This window comes from Pseudorasbora parva, chromosome 20, assembly GCF_024679245.1.
Source record: "Pseudorasbora parva isolate DD20220531a chromosome 20, ASM2467924v1, whole genome shotgun sequence".
Classification (NCBI taxonomy): Eukaryota; Metazoa; Chordata; class Actinopteri; order Cypriniformes; family Gobionidae; genus Pseudorasbora; species Pseudorasbora parva.
This window is the reverse complement of record NC_090191.1, coordinates 10,573,553-10,594,683: the sequence shown is the minus strand read 5'-3', so window position 1 is coordinate 10,594,683 and position 21,131 is coordinate 10,573,553. Positions and strand designations below refer to the sequence as shown.

The following is a 21,131-nucleotide window of genomic DNA, read 5'->3' as shown; positions in this document are numbered from 1 at the left end:
GCGTGTCTCTAAATCTGAAATCTTCTCCGTCAGCCTGATTAATTCCTTACATTTATCACATGTGAAGCCCTGTTCGCCAACGGAGATAGATATGCTAAACATGTAGCATGCAGTGCAAGTGACAATGACAGGAGAAGAAGACATGGCTTACCGTATTTGTTGATGAATCCAAAACTTACCACAGTTGTCTGATGGAGTCTTTTTAATAATCCAACTCACCACAGTTGTCTATAGAACTCAGAAAACAGGAGACCTGGATGCTGGGATGGAAAGCTACCAGGCTAGCGAAAAGCTAACGTGTGGTAGTGATTTAGATTAAAAGCTAGTAATGTCAAATTTAAATTGATAGGCTATATTAAACACTATATGGTGATGAGTAAGTTATATTTAGCAGTGTAAATTACAAAGAAAATATATCAAATAGAGATTCAAACACAGCTATACAGAGCTACAAACACTGTGGTGGCAGCAGCAGCAGGCAGACAGACAGGAGCAATCGATCAGGAACAATCAATCAGCCAGGAGCAATCAAACAAGGTCAGATCCTACATGCTGTTTGTATTTTGCAGAATAAGATTTTCTTTATGGGGGCATTTTGTTTGTGTTCAGTCTTTCTAAGTTGTTGTCTATAGGTAAATATTAGGCTACAGGAGCAGCATAGAGCGCATTCTCGCGGCTATGTTTATTCTTGTCAGTCAGTATGAATTAAATTTGATATATAAGTCACACCTGACTATAAGTCGCAGGACCAGCCAAACTATGAAAAAAAGTGTGACTTATAGTCCGGAAAATAAGGTACTTTTTAAAATCTGTTTTTACAACTTTCACTTGTAACTGAGTAATATTTGACCAGTAGTACTTTTACTTTTAGTCAAGTTAATAGAGTTGTGTACTTTGTCCACCTCTGACACTGGTTGTTAAGATTATCAACTCAATTCGCGCACAGGCCAAACAGAACAGATGCTTCAAAGTGTTTCTTGATGAACTTTCTGCAGAGTATGGTGATCTGTTACTTCATACAGAAGTCAGAATGTTGAGTAGGGGTAAGGTACTTCACCGCTTAATTTCCTTGCTGAGTGAAATAAAAGCTTTTATGGAAGCAAGGGGGGAAGACACCAACCTTTTGTCTGATGCTGGGTGGCTGCTTGATCTCGCATTCATGGCTGATGTGACAGAGAAACTCAAACAGCTCAATCTTCAGTTACAAGGTAAAGACAAATCTGTATGTGATGATTAGTGGTGTGAAAGCTTTTAAAGCAAAACTGTCATTTTACATTCATCATACAGCACTTCCCTTCAGTGTTGAAGATGTTAGAGAGCCACGCAGATGCAACTAAAGTTTTTGATGTTCTCAAGTACTGTGACCTTCTGTCCAGGCTTGGGAAGGAATTTGAGGGAAGGTTCAATGATTTGAAAAAACTTTAGCCATTTGTGGCATTCGTTGCCAACCCTTTTATGGAGATAGGCATTGATAACATTTCAAAGCAGACAGCTGAACTCTTCAATGTCAGTGTTCTAGAGATGGAAGTCATTAATCTCCAAGATAACATCCAGTTGAAATCTCAGCAACATGTACACAATTTCTGGAGTCTGGTAGACCCAGGAGTCTACAAGAACATTCTGTTCATACAACAACAAGTATCTGCTTTATTTGGATCGACATACCTATGTGAAGCAGCATTTTCGGATATGAATTTGATCAAATGTAATTTCAGAACAAGACTGACAGATGAACATTTAAATGATTGCATAAGAGTGAACCTAAATGCATACACACCAGCATATTCTTCTCTTGTGGAATCAATGCAGTGTCAGTCAGCTCATTAAATGTAAGAACATGTGAATGCACATCATACTGTATGCGTCCTTTCATGATGTTTTGTCATTTAACTACACTCTTACTGTATTTCTTTAACAGACATAGTAGTTCAGAATGAAGACCAAACATTTTAAATTGTTCTGCTGTTTTGTTTCCCAGTTTAATTTACTTTGAACTTGACTTTTATTAACGCATACAAATGAAACATATTGTTATGTGCAGACAACAACTTCTCAGATTCTGTTCTGTAACTTGAAACTATTAAAGAATGAAAAAGAATACAAAAACCCAGGTGTATTTTAGGTAGTATTTTGCTTTTTGAGTTATGATGAAATATAAACAACTTGTTATATGTAGACCAGAGCCGTTGAAAAACAGAGTTACGACACTCCCATAGACTGCTATAGGAACTGAGGGATGCGGAAGTAAAGCGTGCGCTGAGCGACCAATAGTTCCAAACAGCCAATAGTTCCAGCACTGAAACCCATTCATTTCAGTGTATCTCAAGCACACTCGCTGGCAATTTGATGGAATTATTGCATATTTTGAGATTTTATGGCATTATTGACCTCTCAGGGATATTGATAAAAGATGTATTTTATGAAGCACGTTAGAGTTTATGTTTATTGTTATATAATAGATCGTTAGACGCTAACTGCAGTTAGATAACGTGAGCGGCACTGCTAAAACTACTATATCCAGATGTTATCTGTCATATTTGAACAGTTTTTAGTCTCTGAGATCTTTCTGTCGAATGTGTTTCCTATGAAGTCGGTAGCGCCTGATATACGGACACACTCAGCATATTCAATTAAAAAGTTTTAAATCAAGAACATCTACAGTCACTTCTGGTGTTCCCCAGGGTTCTGTTTTGGGCCACTTCTTTTTATTATTTATCTGCTTCCTCTTGGTTCCATTTTGAGAAAATATGGTATTAATTTTCATTGTTATGCGGATGATACCCAACTTTACCTGTCTGCCAAACCAACTGATTCTTTTCCCCCACCATCGTTGAACAGCTGTTTAGCTGAAATTAAAGATTGGCTTTCAGCCAACTTTTTGAAGCTAAATAGTAACAAAACCGAGGTTTTACTTGTTGGCACTAGATCCGTTTTATCAAAAGCTAATTGTTTTTCTTTGTACATTGATAATAACGCAATCTGTCCTTCCTCACAGGTTAAAAGTTTGGGTGTTATCATGATAGCACACTATCCTTTGACACTCATATTAATAATATCACACGGACTGCATACTTCCATTTGCGTACTATTATTCATCTCCGTCGTTTTCTTTCAACTGATAATACAGCAGTTCTTATTCATGCATTAGTCACTTCACGTATAGACTATTGCAATGCTCTTCTCACAGGTGTTCCTTTGAAATTGCTACATAAGCTTCAGTTGGTTCAAAATTTTGCAGCACGTGTTCTTTCTAGATCATCTTCTTTTGAGAACATTTCTCCAGTTCTTCAGCAATTGCACTGGCTTCCGGTAAAATATCGAGTTGAATTTAAGATCTTGCTACTTACTTACAAGGCACTTCATAATCTTGCACCCCAATACCTTACTGATCTTCTCCATGTTTACACTCCATCACGTGCTCTCAGATCTTCATCTTCAATTTCTCTTGTGGTACGTGCTCTCAGATCTTCATCTTCAATTTCTCTTGTGGTACCACGGATTCGACTAACTACCATGGGTGCCAGATCATTTAGTTATGCTGCCCCCCGTTTATGGAACTCCCTTCCTCTTGATGTTCGTAACAGTGATTGTTTATTGACTTTTAGAACGCGTCTTAAGACATATCTTTTTAAACAGGCTTTTTTATAATGTGTTTTACTGAGTCTTGACTGCACTTTTCTTTCTTTTTCTTTTTTACATACTATCTATTGTATATGTGGAGTGTTCGTTGTGTGTTTTGTGCAGTGTTCTGTGTTTTCATTGTGAGGTGACCTTGGGTGTCATGAAAGGCGCCTTTAAATAAAATGCATTATTATTTTTATATAAATTTTGAATTGAATTACATTGGTTGCCCTGTTTTGATTTGAAACACTATTTAAAGCTTCTTTCTTGTGTAAATTCTGTATATGCTAGCATCATTTATGTATATACTGTATTCACCTGTTGTGTAGGCTATGCTTCAAGAATCATAAAATAACATCGGCAAGTTAACAACATTAAATTGTTAAAAGAAATGACCACCCCACATGGAAAGAATCTATATAAACATATATGTTTCAACATAGGATTTGATATAGGTTTTTTATATGTGTGACATATATAAAATTGTCGTTTTCCTATATTATAGGCTATGTACATGCACATATATGTAGGCTACATATACCTATATATATGCACTTATAGGTGTAATACTGTATATTATTACAGTATATTGATGTTAATTATAATTTATTAAACTGTGGAAAAACGGATCAATTAGGCCTATGTCAAATTACACATAAAACAAATAATTTTCAATCAAATTTATTTTACAAACCTGCTCTGTCCATCTACAGTATTTTACTTTTAAAATATAGGTTTTCCATGTACACTGAAAAAAATGACTTTGTGGTATTGTAAAATCTATTACATTAATTCATGTAATTTATACATTGTAAAATCAAGATTAAGTTGGAACTATATATCTTATGTAAAATGTACACAATTTATTAATGTAATAAATTAAATGAGAAGAAAGAGTACATTTTACTATATATTTACAAATAGTATTTAATGTTTTATAGTCACAGCACATTCACCTAAAAATACTAAGTAAATTTTAATCTGAAAAGCAAAGTGAATCTGCCCGCCCGTTTTTGTTGTTGCTCAAAAAGATCCCGGTTCAGAGGCAGAGACGGTCGGTTTGGGATGTCGCTTTTACATGGCTGACTTATTCTCGGTAAGTTCTGACCTTTCTATTTTAGATTTGTGATAACGATGTACTTCGTTTTGATGGTTTGATTATTGCATAGACGTTACGGTTTAAAATTGAATAAAAGTGAGTTTTAATCACAATAACGGTAGCTAAAGCTAAAGCTTTATCCACTTCTATAAAGTTGAGACTGGTGTTTAGTCAAAGATAGAGGGGATTAAATGTAGTTAGCCACGTTCTTGTCGAAAAAGTCACCCTGTCTGGTTAACTTCAAAATAATTTAATGTTAGCTGGCCGTGATTAAGTGCTGGCTGCCTGTGTGTGTCCTCTAGCTAATGTTAGCATTTTTTTTTAGCAAGTTAGTTGTTTTTATATCCACTGAAAATTTCACAGCAATTATTATTAGGGGTGTCAACAATAATCGATTCGGCGATGCATCGCGATGCGGGGCATGAACGATTCAGCATCGATGCGGCAAAGTGCCATAATCGATTATGTGCAATTCCCCTTTATTCCACAAGGTGGCAATGTCTGATACCCAATGATGAAGTGACGTTTCACTCATAGTTACCTCTGACAGAAAACGAAACAATAATTATAATCTGCAAAACTTGAAATGGGTTAGTGATTTACTGCAGAGAGCAAGTACTAAACACAATCATATGTTAGTGTCACTGTCTCTTGATGATGGATGTGGTCAAGAAGCTGTCAGTGATCAAAATATTGATTTTGAAGACATTGAAAATGAGTTTGGAGAATATGCTGGAGATCGCGAATATGAGGCAGATGCTGAATGAATATACTGGTAAACGAGCTCTGACGAGGTCATGATGATGGTATTAAACATCTGCTCAAACTGAATCCTTCAAAGCTCCAAAAGGTAAAATTTATTTTATTCTTCTGTAGCTGTTACTCTAAAATCAGGAGTTTTATTATCACGACAGGTAGAGGTCTATCCATGTTAAATATAGATCTGGGTCGCTAACGACCTGAATATGTAAGAATGTTTGGTGAAACAGTCATGCATTTAAGGGTTAATTGCATTTTATTTAATTTTATTTAATTACATTTTATTTTATTTAATAACTTTTATGTCAAAGATACAGGAGACACATAGCAGCCAATACAACCTGTTGTTTAATATCTGCGTGTATTGCCTCATGACTGATAAAAATTTGCTTTGTGTGCAGTAGAATTTTGATGCATCACAATGCATCGTAGAATCGAATTGAATCGAATCGTTACCTGGTGAATCGTAATCGAATCGAATCGTGAAGGCAGTGCCAATGCACACCCCTAATTATTATATCAAAGCATAAGTTAGTCTGCACTCTGCACTAAAGAAGGAAAGTTTGGATGGCAGGTGAACTCTGATACCAAATAAGCATTGATGTATAACGTTAGCAACAAGTGCATGAATGTCAGCAATTCTATTTTAGTGAGCTAACGACATGAAGGTCCGTTCACCTTTTTAATGAAAATAAAATGTAATGTTATAAATGTAATTCTATTTCTTAAATGGAATTGTGTTCTTTCTTTCTTACAAACTGTATGCAGGAGGACAGTCGCAGTGTTGCCGCTGAACATATCCTTAGATGGTCGTCCATGGAGCTGATCGAGAGGATCCAGTCGATGAATGAGCATTAAGGAAAAGTGGCCATTCTGTTTCAGCTGGACTATGCATGTGCTCGTCATTAAAGGGTTAAGTTAGTTCAGTTCAGTCAAAAATGAAATGTCTGTCATTAACTCCTCTCCCTAATGTCGCTCCACACCCGTAAGACCTCTGTTCATCTACACACAGAGTAAAAGATATTTAATATTTAGTCCGAGGGCGTATGCAAGTGTATGCACACTATACAGTCCATGTCCAAAAAGTGAATAAAAACATCATCACAGTAGTCCATATGAGACATCAGTGGGTTAATTAGAGTCCCTTGAAACATCCAAAATACATTTGGGTCCAAAAATGACAAAAACTACGACTTTATTCAGCATTGGCTTCTCTTCACCGTTTGAATCTTTATTTGAGGATTGAACACAAACACGGAAGAGAAGACAATGCTGAATAAAGTCGTAGTTTTTGTTATTTTTGGACTCAAATGTGATACATTTCATATTTGGCTGAACTAACCCTTTAATGTTAGTTATGCCACTGTTGGCTGCTGATGTTTAGGTGAACCATACATGGTTAATTCTACAGTTATTGTAAATTATAATGAATGTACCTTAACTACTTAATCAGTTGATGTGAACATTACTGATTTAATGGTTAATTGTAAATTTTGACATAATAAACTGTTCAACTTTATTGTATTTATGTGTGATTTGTGATAAATGTATTTGATGCAGAGAAAATTATTACATTTATTTGGTTTAAAATAGCAACATTTACATAATAATAGTGAGTAATATAAATTAATTCAACTAAGTAATTCAAAATGTCAAATGGACAAACATTATAAAATCTACTTAATTACTTCATAAGAGTAAATAATACAGATTTATAAAATTTTCACAATAGTTATGCTCCTTTTAAAATTAAATTTACTTGATTACTTTTAATAAATACAACATGCTAAGTTAAATATAATTAAGTAACATTTACTTAATGTCTTTGCAAATGTTACATTTATAGTTAAGTACATTTTACTTAATATTGGCAAGTAAGTTGTACTTGATATTGCAGCAGTAAATTTTACTTAGAAAAACTGAGTGCAAATTGTTACAAAGATTTTATCAAGTAAATCTTACAAGTTGTATTTATTATTTATAAAAATGCAGTAAGCACATCAATTCAAAAACATGTTTGCATATTTACTGTATTAATCTTTATTTTAAAAGAACCACTCCACCTCTAAATTAAGTAGGCCTACTTGTACATAAATAGCAACCTTTACAGCCAATTTCTGTTAAATTTACAAAATATAGTACAGAAACTGCACATTTACATTATTAGTCATTGTACATAACACATAGGCCTATGTCAAGTTACTTCCGTTGTAGAAAATACAAGCTTAGTATATAATTTAGAATATGCAACAATATCTACATTAAAAGACAATGATCTTTATATTTTTATACTGTAACATTGCAGTTATTATTTTATACATGTACAATTACATTTTATCCAAAGCAACTTACAAATGAAGAGTATGGAAGCAGCAATTAGTGCAGTGACAATTTTTAGTTAGTCTAGCAGTTTACCATTTATTTTCTTTTGAGTGAATTTTAGCTATAGATGATCAAATCACTAATATAACACTTTTTTTATCTCTATTTTTGTTACTTTATTTGTACCTAAGTGTTAAAATAGGCTAATTACATCACAAAGTCTAATGAAATAAAAAAAAATCGGACTAAAATTCCCAATAGGCTAAATCTATTTAAATCGTGTCTTTGCTTTATGAGAGGATTTGTAGGTAATGAGAGAGAAGATGTAAACTTGCACTAAATTCATTCAGTGTTTTGAGACCGTATAAAACTTGTTTTGATCGATACTGAGGGGATTATCTAGCCTGACAAGCCAGACCCACATCAAGATGTTTGAAATGACACTTGCGGGCAAATTAAATTTGCTGCCGCTAGGGGGCGTCTAGATTTCTAGGCTAGGGATTATCTTCAAGGTAAATTAAACATAAGATTGGTCATTATTTTCAACAGAAATGCCCGTGATTGGCTACAACACTCAACACTGTAAAATCATGATGTATCTACTCGCGTGACCCAAATAAAATAACCATATCACTCAAGAAAAATATTAACGTTGTGAATAAACTGCCACTGTAAAGCCTAGTCGAAGTCGATGCACATATTGTGTTAATATTAGCCAGAAATTGCTGCAAATATAGTGAATCTATTGTCTATCCTGCTTAATCCCATTCAACTGGATTGACAGCGTGGAGTTGTTTGGAGCTATTGAGCGCTCTATGAACCACGTGACACCGTGGCGGCGAGATCAAAGAGTGTCGCAACTCTCTTTTTATATGGCTCTGATGTAGACAACAACTTCTCTGATTCTGTTCTGTGAATTTTAAGAATGAAATAAGTAAAAATGTAATTGTTTTTGTTCAATTGAAAGTTAATCAATGCACTATAAATATGTAACTTATTTTGACAACTACAGTATAATTTGCTAAAAGTACAGTTTTTCCATGAACTGTAATCTGATTGTTTTTTTGCTCTGACATTAAAAGGTGAAGTGTATATAAAAAGGATTTGAACTTGAGAGTTAAGATACATTATTTAAGAGATTTTTAAGTGTTACATAATACGAGTAGCTCTCAGCCACATTCAATTTTAAAAAGTAGCTCTCCAATAAGGTTGGCGACCCCTGATGTAGAGTATGAACAGGGTGGGGCTGAGCACTGAGCCTTGAGGGACACCGCAGTTAATGTTGTGTGACAGAGATGTAGCTTCTCCCATTGCAACATATTCAGTTCTCCCAGTGAGATAAGAAGAGAACCAGTTGTGAACAGAGTCAGAGAGACAGATGGTGGAATGTAAACAGTGAAGGAGGATGTTGTGATCAACAGTATTGAAAACTGCCGTTAAGTCCAGGTGGATGAGAAGCGATGAGGAACTAGCATCTGCCGCCATCAACCCTGACCGAAGCTGTTTCTTTGCTGTGTTTAGTGTGGAAACCACACTGAAATTTCTCAAATAAATTGTTTTGTTCCAAATTGACCTGAAGCTGTGCAGCAACAACTTTTTCCAGCACCTTAGAGAGGTATGAAAGGTTGCAGATGGGTCTGTAGTTGACAATAACATCTTGGTCTTAAGTGTTTTTTTTAAGAAGTGATCTGATGATAGCAATTTTTAGTGATGAAGAAACATGGCCTGCCTGTAGGAAATGATTAATGATCTTGGTTATAAAGGGACTTAAGACAGAGGTTAGATTTTACTAAGGCTGTAGAAAAAGGATTCAGTGCACATGTGGATGGTTTCATTTTTCTGATGATGTCCTCGACCTCGCACTGTGTGATGATGGAGAAGCAGCAGAAATGTTGGAAGGTCCCAGGCTGTGGATCAACAGTCGGGACATGCAGAGCAGAGTAGGGGTGTAACGATTTGTTACTGAAGTTACTGTATCGACAACCTCAAATCGCTATACGTATCAAATCATTGTTAAAATGAATTGTTACACCCCTACTTATTTCTCTGACCATTTCTTTATGTCACTTTCTCAGAATATTAGACTTTGTAATTAGCTGGGCCATGAGTGTACCTGATTTACCGTCAGCTTGCTCTGCCAGTTAGTCTGCTTCTTTTTCAAGCCTGTTTGCCACCTGAGCTGCTGAAGGTGGTCCTCTGCAGCGTTTCTCTTGTCTTTGAGCATTGCTCTCCTGCTTTCTCTTTTCCAGATCCAGGTGTAGCCAATGCTGAGATCTTAAAAAACTGTTTTAGATACCGTTTTCAGCACCCAAATCCAAAAACTGTACAGAGGTAAGAAGATGGCATTGTAGGTTGTGGATTTCCCAATATCTGTGGTAACATCTTTGCTAGTGGAACAGAAACCTTCAACTGTACTCTGCTTTTCACGAGTACTCAAATACTCCCTGTGCTTACTGCTCTGTATGTGCGGTTCCACCGCTTTCATGCCCATAATACCCATTTTTAAACATTTTCTACAAAAGGCGTAGTTTGCTACAAAGACATTTCTCGGCACTGATTTCAACCATCACGTGAACTCATCTTTCTCGAGCCATTTATCATTACATTTGCACATGCCCATTATGACTACCTGCTACCTCAATTACCTCTGACATATCAGACTGGAGAAATATTGGAGGTAATGTGACAGTTAGGAAAAATATACTTAAGACTTTTTAAGGACCCTGTATTGGCCTGTTCCCAAATAGTGCAAGGAAACTGTATGTATGACAAACACAAAGGAAAACTGGTGCGAGGACTCAAGTGCAGAAAATGATAATTTATTATAAAATAAAACAAACTCAAAACAAAACCCACGAGGGGGGAAAAACACATAATAGAATAATAAAAATACACACTTCCCGGGAGGGACGGTGTATGGTGTGGTAAGTGCAGGGCGCCAGGGAGGCGTGGTGAGAGCAGGACGCCTGGGAGGCATCTGGGAGTCCACCGGCACAGGGACAACCGGAACTGGGACCACCAGAATATGATCCATCGACACAGGGACCACTGACACAGGGACCACCGGAACACGACCCACCGGGCCAACGTATTGATTTAATATTTTAATAAACTTTCAAAACGGCATTAAAGAGCTCAGCTTTGAAATCCCAGACCTATGGCAAACAAACAGAATTATAAGTTTCCTCAAAGGAGCTTTGTGGATAAACAAATGGCATTATGATTTTTGTAAACGTACCTACGGGCGGTTTTGTGTAGTTGGCCTTTGTAATGTTGGGCCCAATTCAGCATACAGATACAAGACCTTATTAGCCAGTAATCATCGTGGGCCAGGAAATCTTCATGGTCTCTTAAAACTCTTTCCCTCCTAAGTCTACCATTGGCATAGTTCTCCAGCAAAGCCAGAGCATCCATCATGTAATTCTACATGCAGTGTTACCGTTGTCATATCAAACAGACAATGAGTACACCCATACGCCCACGTGAGACCATTAGTAAATAAAAATAAGTAAATTCAATTGATGTACTTTTACTTGATAATTTATTGCTAATTATGTATTTAAATTAATATTGTGAACATGCATTATGATTATTATGATCCAAGTTATTCAACTAAATATACAAATTAAATGTATTAATTAGGTCATATTTAATTCTATAAACTAGCCAAATCAAACTAGCCAAATCAAACTGTGTTGCAATATTGTCCTGTTTAACTCTGTGAAGCTGCTTTGAAACAATCATCATTGTAAAAGGGCTATATAAATGAAGTTGATTGATTGATTGATTAGGACACTTAATGAGAATTAAAAGTGATTTGTATGTTTATGGTATATGAGCAAATTCTCAAGTTAATTTCCTTCATCTGCCTTCAGTCCCTCCGCTCATAATCAGCGTAGTCAAACTGCTCCGTCTCCAAACTGCTCCGTCTCCAAAATGTTTTCACGCATGGGTCAGAGTTTGGGTGAAGTTGCAAAAAAAATTTCATCAAGTTTGTTTTTATAAAATCACAACTTATGCGTCGGAAGTGGCGTACGCCTCTTTCAGGGCCAGTTTGGTGCGTACGCAATGATTATAAATGAGATAAGCACTGTTAGCAGTTATTAAAAGCTACGTCCTCCATTGCATAGACTCGACTCATGTAAACAAAAGAGATAATGGTGCACAATCAGACATCAAACAAAGGAGAGAATGGCGCGCACTTCGATTTCACAAGCCGAAAACTCCAGTTTCACCATCTACACGACAACGCTGCAACCAGAGTTTCTAAAAATCTTTTTCAAAAAAGTCCGGTTTCAGTAATTGGATACTGCATTTGCGTGTGGACGAACAGCCAAACATTGAAAAAGCTTCAGTTTTGAAAATACCCGTGTTCGTGTGGACAGGGCCTAAATGGGACTTAGAGTTAGTATATTTTTGTGCAAACACCCTCACAGTGTGTAAGGCTGGAAAAACTAGCAGATGCCGAAAAGTCTAATTGAGGAACAATTACTCTCTGAGAAAGATGTAAATGTAATCTACATCTTTCCCGGTTGACCCCCTCTCCCCCAATTCCGACCATGCTGAGAAAACTGAAAATACACACAAAGTCTCTCTATTACAATGTCAATCCACACGATACAGTATTATATGTGTTTTTTATATGATTTGAAATGTCTTAGTGCGACTGGCACAAAGATCCCATGCCCACAGGAGTTAACCAAAAGATAATCAATGTTTTAAGAGTTTAGAGCTATCTTGTCTTAGTATGGTGGGTGTGGCTTTCAGCCATTTGGCCTTTGCATCAATACAAGTCTATAGGACTTGATTAATGCAAATTCCCATTGTGAACTCATGTTTACAATTGACATTTGGTTCTGGGTATTTAAGGGAATTTTGCAAAGAGATCAGGGCTTGACACTTTAAACAGGTCAGCCCATATGCTGGATGTCTCAAGATAACCAGCATTATGTAATTTTCAGAAGTCAAGTATATATTTCATTCTTTACTTCAGAGTATTTTGATGTTATAAATGGAGTCAGATAAGAGAAATTGGAATAAAATCCCTTTGACCCGCTGAAAAGACCAAACGCGCAGCGACCTTCACCCGCCGATCGTTAGCCTCCATTGGGACGATTTGGGCGACCTTACAACATTCAGGATGGCTGTGACTGGGACTCTTTTCTTAAAAGAAGAAACATTTTATAAATACAATTGCCGAAGGTTTGTCTCTTATTCATGCTGTAGCATGAAGGCGGCGATGCAATCCACGCAATGGAAAGTGTTGCTCCCGTCACTCTTATATTTTTGTTTTTGAAACGTTGGTTTTGTTACCAAAGCTTCAGCACCTAATGGCACTTGTGTCTATCTGCCGCGAATGTACTGCAAATCCTCTAAAAAATGCTAAAGGCGAGCAGAAATTAGATCAAGCCTGCCACACTCATGTTGAAAACGGAAGCTATAAAGTGTCTCAATCGCTCCCAGGTGGTTGGTCCCAGTATAGCACATGTCCCCCGACTAAATAATCAAATTACACCTTAAATAGTTTTTTTCCCTAAAGATGGCTTCTGTCATTTTATGCAGTTTTCTATCACAATGTTGGTTTTAGTTAGTTATTTGATGCTATAAAAACGGGGGGTGAGACATCATTGACGGCTTCTCTGAGTGAAGTTGTCACTGAGGCACTAACTAACTTTTTCGGAAGGAGATTGGAGGTCTATGGTATAAAAGAACAAACAGACACTGTGGTAACACAAGAGCTGCAACAAATTAGGTAATAATGCTTATCTGCTATAATGTTCACAGTAACCCGTCCAATGATATACAGTGAAGCAGACGACATAGCGAAACAGATAGCAAAACAGATAGAGGTAGAAAGCAGCTAATGCTACATATAATATTTACAAGCCAGTTTCAATGCCAGCATGCAGATTACTTGCAATGAAGAAGTACAACATGAGTTATTAGTACTTTAGTTAATTATTACAAACTAACATACAGAATACAGTTGTCTTGTATGGTTTTATTATCTTATTACAGGGGAAGCGCCTTATCACCTAAGCTCCAGCTTCTCTCAGTTCATTCTGGGAAAACATCAGCATTTACTCTATAACATCAAACTTACATCTGCTCACCTCAGAGCAAAGTGTGGTGAACCATCTGAAGACAAGATTTTTTTTTCTGGTAAAACAAATTATATACTTACACTGATTATCTTTATACAGATGCCTATCTTTGCGATGTGTCTGCATTTTATTTATATATTTAATAATTATTGAATTTCCTCTATATTGGTTGGTAGGGCACTTTTGTAAGAGTCTTTGGAAAAGAGGATCTGTTAAATGCCTTAAGTGTGAATGATGTGGGTCAGTTTGTTATATAGCATATTCTCTGTTTTCAATGTCTAATAGTAAATCAAGTTGATGACAATAATTTAAACAACTGTAACTACTGCATTCATAACATTGAAGAGCACTTTTATATTAATAAATATAAATGGGAACGTTCATTTACATAGAACATCTATTTTATAATCATGTTTTAATTAACTTGTGATTTTTGTACAGGTCAGTTTCAGATTCTGAATCAAGAATGTCTCGCACTATCATACCCGTGAACTCTACGACGCTTGTCATCCAGTTTCAACCACCAACTGGGACAGATGTTCCTGACCCTCTTCATGGACAACAGCCAGCAGTAGTTTCACCTTTTCATGGACTTCAGCCATTTCTGAAAAGACAGCCAAAAGCCCTTGGGGTGAGAAATTATGCATAAACCTAATTCATTGTTTTTATTTATTTGTGTATGTCAGTGTGAAGTAGAAGAAAAAAAGTTGTAGGGGTTGCAAAATTGCAAAAAAAAAAGCAAAAAACAAAAATATGGACAGATTTTGGTAATCCGTAAATCCATGTGTGAATTCATGCAATGAGAGTATCTATAACTAGAGTTGCTAAATACATTTTATTGTACATTTTATAATGTCCCCTAAAATTTGAACTGTATTACTTGCTCTATTAAAGCCTCTCTTGTCCTTCAAAGACTGTCCAGATAATGATTGGGCTGTTGATTCTCCTGTTGGGAATCGTGTCTACAGTTCATGCAGCATCCATCTTTGTCATTAGTGGTATTCCTTACTGGGGATCAATCATCGTAAGAAACAATTAAACAATTAAGTATTGTCTTTTTTTAAAACCGGGTTACATATTACATCAGTCTTGATTTTTGTCTTTCTCTCTGCTCTCAGTACATTGTCGCAGGCTCACTCTCCATTGCTGCAGAAAACAATCTGAATTCACCCTCCAGTTTCTGTTTGGTATGTACACAACACCTGTTATTATAGGGGTCCAAGCACTGGAGGTGCCTGAAGCCTATTGTGTTTGCATTGATTTCTTCTTCCTTATTTTTCTTCCATAAAAGTGTATGGGCATCAGTGTCCATAATTCATGAAGAAGCCAAACTTGTCAGTGTTGTGGTCCTGGTGGTGTGACTTGTTTTATTGTATTCTCTATTACCATTTGTTTCCATGCTCAGTTCCTGTTTCCCTTGTTGTCTCATTATATACATTGTAAGGGACTCTGTATAAGGGAAACAGGTCTATTTTAGCTCAGTATATTAATCAGTTCATAGGGAATTTTGCAAGAGTCTATTCTACGACCAAGTAAATGACTTGTTCAGCGTTCATTTGAATAGGCCGTAACTACCAACTCTGCAGCGGATATTAATATCCAAACAATAGTTCGACACTATTTTAGTCAGGTAACTTAGATCAGCAGTTTAAAGCCCTATTCAGACAGGATTAGTTTAACATGGTGAGGTAGGGGTACAGTAATTTTAGCTCAGGACGTCTGTAATATTAATGGCCTATTCGTACAGGATAAAGCCCTATTCGGACGGCATTTGATTAACATGGGGATGTCGGGGTAAAGTCATTTTACCTCAGGACGTCTGTAATATTAATGGTCAAGTCGCACGGGATAAGACATCTCAGTAAAACTAGCAGAAGTGGGAGGAGTAACTCGCTTTACACACCACGGTAACCTCCGTGTCGTCATGTGCGTATGACGCTGCTATTATCACGTGAGCAAACACACATGAGCATAAACAGTTAGATCCAGTCTAACGATTCTGATTGGATTGTGTTGGTAATAGACACTTTCCTAGAGCTAAAATAAGTGTTGTGCCTCTAATAAGTGCTTTTGATCTTCTTTTTGCTTTAAATGATATGCGGAAAATACTGGAGGTTTGCCTCAGATTTGTCCCACCACCTACAACGCAACCGAATGCTTCAAGCGCCTCCAAGCTCACAAAATGCACTTTAAAAAAAAATTTTAAACAGGAAATGACAGAATTTTACCATACATTTTTACAGCTGGTCTATTCGAACCGGATTATTATTACCCGAGGTAATTTTGCCAGACCTTTTTTCCAGAAGGTAAAAGTCTCGGTAATCTACTGACATTGTCCGTAATGATTACCGTAATTATTACCAGAGGTTCTCTGTAATTTTCTCTGTAATATATATATATATATATATATATATATATATATATATATATATATATATATATATATATATATATATGTATATGTATTAGGGGTAACGATTCGTTTTAACAACGATTTGATTCGACTGAAATAAAACGGTCACACTGATTTAAATTTTTGGCTAAAAAGTTACTGAATTGATTTCAAGTCACTGAATCGTTTCAGATCATATCGTTCTAAATGAACCAATATCGTCCTTAAATCGTATCGACAACCTCAAATCATGATATGAATCGAATCGTTGTTAAACGAATCGTTACACACCTAATATATATATATATACATACACACACACGTTTCAATCGTATCCCTTAATCATCCACATGAGCCACTGGTGCTTGAACCCTAATGCATGCTTTAATATTTCATTTATTTATTGTCAAGTATTTTTTTTTACATCACCTTTTCAACTGTCAACAAGCTAAAGTTCTCATTAATTTATTAATCTATTTTATGATGTTTTCTATCTATAGGTGAAAGGTTCACTTGGAATTAATATTTTCAGTGCTATAACTGCAGGAATTTCCTTTATCATAATTTCACTGGATATGGGTCTAGGGCCATTGATTTACAATTACTGCAACGATTCTGATTGCTATCATCTTGAGGGAAGGTATATGGTATGTCACCAACTTTTATATTCACATTTATTTAATAACTACAATAAGATGACTATGTGGTCAGTACACTTATCAAAAGTCAATCTGCACTTATCTGTCCAGTCTTTTCAGAAGTAATTTATATAGCTCTTACTTTTACTGATCTTTACAATTATGCATTCATTGTAAACTCAAAAATATGTTGTATTCCAACATGATCTCATGGTCATGCGTATAAATAGTACGAGTTTGCAATCTCGTGGAATGTATACGCCAAAATGAGTTTTGGCGTGCGTATGGTACGCGGTTTTTTGCGTGCATATGAGACGCACTTTATGGCGTGCTCTTGGGTAGGTTTAGGGTGGTGGGGTGGAGGGGTTTGTATGTATAATACGCCATAAAGTGCGTCTCATATGCACGCGAAAAACCGTGTACCATACGCACGCCAAAACTCATTTTGGCGTATACATTCCACGAGATTGCAAACTTGTACTATTTATACGCATTTTCGTGAGATCCGTCTCTGTATTCCTATATGAACCTCAATGATGGTAGATTCTGAACCGCTGAGCAGCCAGTGTTCCAGTGTGAGTGCTATTTATCAATTATTTTCTCATTATTATTCTCTCTCAAGACACTCGTCTGGGGAATCAGTGGTGTATCATTGGTATTCTCCATCCTTGAGTTTATCATCTCCATCTGTCTGTCAGCATTTGCCTGTAAAGCCGTCTGCTGCTGTTATCCACAGGTGAGTGATGTCAGGGGTTCCCAAATGTTTTTTGTCAGCTGAACCTCTCAGATATGCATATAGAATGGAAATTATTTCTTTAGGTTGTTCATGCATTAAAAGAACCATCAAATTCTATTACAATACATTTTTATTCACTTTCAAATTTTCAAACCCTCAAGCTTTTACCATGTAAAATTCTCAAGCTTCTTTCAAAATAAAATGTTGGAAATTATGTGAATGGAAATAAAGTGAACATAGCACACATTGCATTACCAGAAGTTAACTCAAAGCACTTTAGAACTTTCTTACACATCCCTTCCTTCAAAACATACTTTCAGAGCTAATAAAGTCTGTGCGTCTCTGAACAGTGTTCAGCAGCAACGTCTAGGCTGATTAGCTACTAGGCTAATTATCGGGAAACTGGGAAATAACAGGTGGCAGGCAGAGATGCGGGATCCAAATGCAGGGAGAAATTGAATAGCAAAAACAATCAGAAAGGCCACATTTACATAGACGGGTATTTAGAGAGACAAATATTTCCTCCCCTCCGTTTTCAAAAATAACATTGTGTACTCAACATCGTTTTCAAAAAAGTTCACATGGCGCAATTTCTGGCGCATAATGAGACGTTTGAGAACCTAAAACCCTGTTTCTTCCGGTTGACATGGCAACACATAACCATCATTTTTATAAATTTCTACTTTGGCTGGAGTTTTAAGAAATAATCATTTTCTGGGATAAAAACAGCATTTTTGTGTAAGTGAGAGGCCAAAACGCAGGGAAACATCTGTTTTCCCATCGTGTAAACGGAAGCACAGAGCTCAGAGAACATCATACACCTGCAAAACCAAACAACGACCGACAGAGAACCAGAGAAAAGAAGGGCTATATAATATACACATGGAAGACAAGCTTAAACGATAAGGAGGGATGTGGTAAATGGGAAACACCTGGGGAGACTAATCAACATAAACTGCAGATGAAACAGGACACAGAAAAGAAAACAGATATACTACAATATAAAAGTTCCACCGAGCACAAGCCACAGAAGCAGATATGACACAAATAGCTAGTGATGGCTGGTTTGTTAACAAAACATTCTTTTGAACCGGTTCTTTGTAGTGAACCGGGCGAACCAGTTTACAAAATCGGACTGAAACATTCTAAACAGTTCGCGTCTAGAGTCAGCACTTATCCACAAGTTACTAAAGTCACTCACTTTGCCCGACAGCCCCTCCAACTAGAAATAAACCAATATCCTTAAATATATGTTACTCTAGTAACTTCAACAGTTCACCGTTGTGCTGAGAGAACGGGTGAGAGCGTACCGACCTACCGAACGCACAACGGTTCTCAAGTTAACAGTTCTTGAATCCAAACTGAGCCATTTATCTTAGACACGTTCGACATACTGAGAGCCGATGAGTTGAGCATGCGTGTCATTTGTTCAGAGGGACGAAATGCATGTTTCTGAATTGTTTTCTTGAACATCAGAAAGTGTAACATAATAAAACATGTTTTTACATCACAATTACTCTCTTATCACTGTATTATTTTAATATTTAGGATTAGACATTTAAAAAGCTGTTCCTGAAAAAATCATGCATTATTGATAAAACAAATAAATGTTTAATTTCAAAAACAGTTTTAAGGGTGCAAAGTAAATGTTAAAAATGTATTATTCAAAACAGAAACGTATTGAACATACTGGGAACACACTTTGACTTTATAGATTTGTTGACTATATATTCAGATTGCAGCAGTTTTCGGCTCAGCTCAGCTCAGCACATGGTTCTTGAGTCAAGAACAGGTTACAGCGCAGTTCTCGAATCACTAGTACACAATCGATAGCGGTTTCTTTCAGACACGTTCAATAATTAGAACCGATGAGCTGAGATACTGCGCATGTGTGATAGCACCATCTGAACCAAAACGTTTGTGATGATGCTGCTGCCGACACGATGAGTGAACAGAGGACTTGAATTAGGGGCGGATTTGGCGCAATGCAAATGTATTTAATCTGTGTAAAACATCAGTCGTACATAAGTGGCTGTTTTGGCTGCTTTTGCAAAATGTAAATATAAGAATCTTATTCATGATGATGATGATGATTATTATTATTTAAATGAAGTTATAATTACATTATTTGAATGTGTTCAATAAACCGGTGAACCATTTTTTAAAATGGTTCATTGAAACAACTGTCCGAAAGAACCAGTTTGTGGAAAAGAACTGGACTTGCCTAAACTCCAAGTTTAACTGCTTCAAAAACAACAACATTCCCATCTACTGAGAAATGTCCTTTAGTTTTTCCAGTTGTGAAATCAAAGCATGATATTGATATACCAGGTCATTTCAGAAGGATGTTCTTGTCTTTTGCTTTTTTCTACTCTATTTGAAGTACACCGATGTCTGTAAACCTGTAAATACTGAAACTGTCTGCCAGTGTCACTGCATCTGTGGCGTTTCACAATAAGAAGGCATAAAGCTCTACATGTGTATTTTCTAAAGGTGCCGTTTGTTCCACAAGTTATAATTCCACAGCCCTGTGATTCTAGGCCCAATCATTTCCATGATCTTAACAACTCAGAGGTAAGAGAAGCTTGTAACCCTACTCTCAGAATTCAGAATAGATAAGTCCACAAAACAATGTATTATTTGAATTTAGTCAATATGTATCAACTGCAAATGTGTAAAGCAATAAGTGTTTAAATGCATTAATTGTTTCACATTACCGATATATAAGTAATCTGTAAGCAAGGAAGCTGATCGTATAGATTTTTCTCTTGCAGATACCTGTGGTCTGCAACCCTTCCATGCATCACCAACCTGCAGAAATTCCTCCAGAATACAGTGAAAAACATGAATGTTAAAACAAGAGTCGACAGAGTTGATGTAGGACGTGGGTTTTCCAGTGATTTCATGTCCATTATCTCTAATGTTCTTTCATTAAAAAGAAAACATGACAGCAAAGGAAAAATCACTTGATCGGATAATTACAGAAGTCACAAATGTGTAAACAATAGTATTTAATGATTTCTTACTTTAGTTAAGTCAAGAAAGTCTCCTAATCATTGGTGAAACTGGATAGATAGATTGATTTGCGCAACTAATTGCTTAATAAACTATAACCTGTAAGAATAAACTATACATAGTATAAAGGTTCTGTTTGTTACCTTTCACCTTTGTTTAAAGTGTGCAATATTATATTGTCATCAGTCTCATGGTTTCATACAGTAGAGCATATAAACAGGCGATCGAGGAGATACTGAACACTTGAGAAATAGACTTAGGGTGACCATATTTTGATTACCGAAAACCAGGACACTCGGCTCAGCAATAAGATACTCAAATGGTACTCGAAGTTTACTCAAAGATTCCTTATTAATTTCAATATATTTAAAGTATTCCCCCTCTGTATGGATAGAAAATTGTTATATTATGTCCAGGACAGGACTTGAAAACAGGACATGTCCTG

The 21,131-nt window shown here is 36.3% G+C and overlaps 1 protein-coding gene across 1 annotated transcript; it reads left to right on the top strand.

Moving 5' to 3' along the window:
- Nucleotides 1–1,159: 1,159 nt before the first annotated feature.
- LOC137049916 (membrane-spanning 4-domains subfamily A member 8-like) lies at nucleotides 1,160–20,526 on the top strand. The gene is made up of 9 exons (XM_067428662.1): nucleotides 1,160–1,208; nucleotides 10,051–10,132; nucleotides 14,347–14,536; nucleotides 14,819–14,929; nucleotides 15,024–15,092; nucleotides 16,798–16,944; nucleotides 17,558–17,671; nucleotides 20,165–20,245; nucleotides 20,446–20,526. Exons 1-9 carry the CDS (start codon nucleotides 1,160–1,162, stop codon nucleotides 20,524–20,526), a joined length of 924 nt encoding a protein of 307 aa, XP_067284763.1.
- The last annotated feature ends 605 nt before the right edge of the window (nucleotides 20,527–21,131 follow it).

Excerpts from the sequence above, each read along its gene's own strand:
- LOC137049916 (XM_067428662.1), top strand. The coding sequence starts at position 1,160 with ATGGCTGATGTGACAGAGAAACTCAAACAGCTCAATCTTCAGTTACAA. Across the intron at positions 14,930-15,023 it reads CTTACTGGGGATCAATCATC|TACATTGTCGCAGGCTCACT; the intron begins GTAAGAAACAAT and ends CTCTGCTCTCAG. Across the intron at positions 16,945-17,557 it reads ATCTTGAGGGAAGGTATATG|ACACTCGTCTGGGGAATCAG; the intron begins GTATGTCACCAA and ends TTCTCTCTCAAG.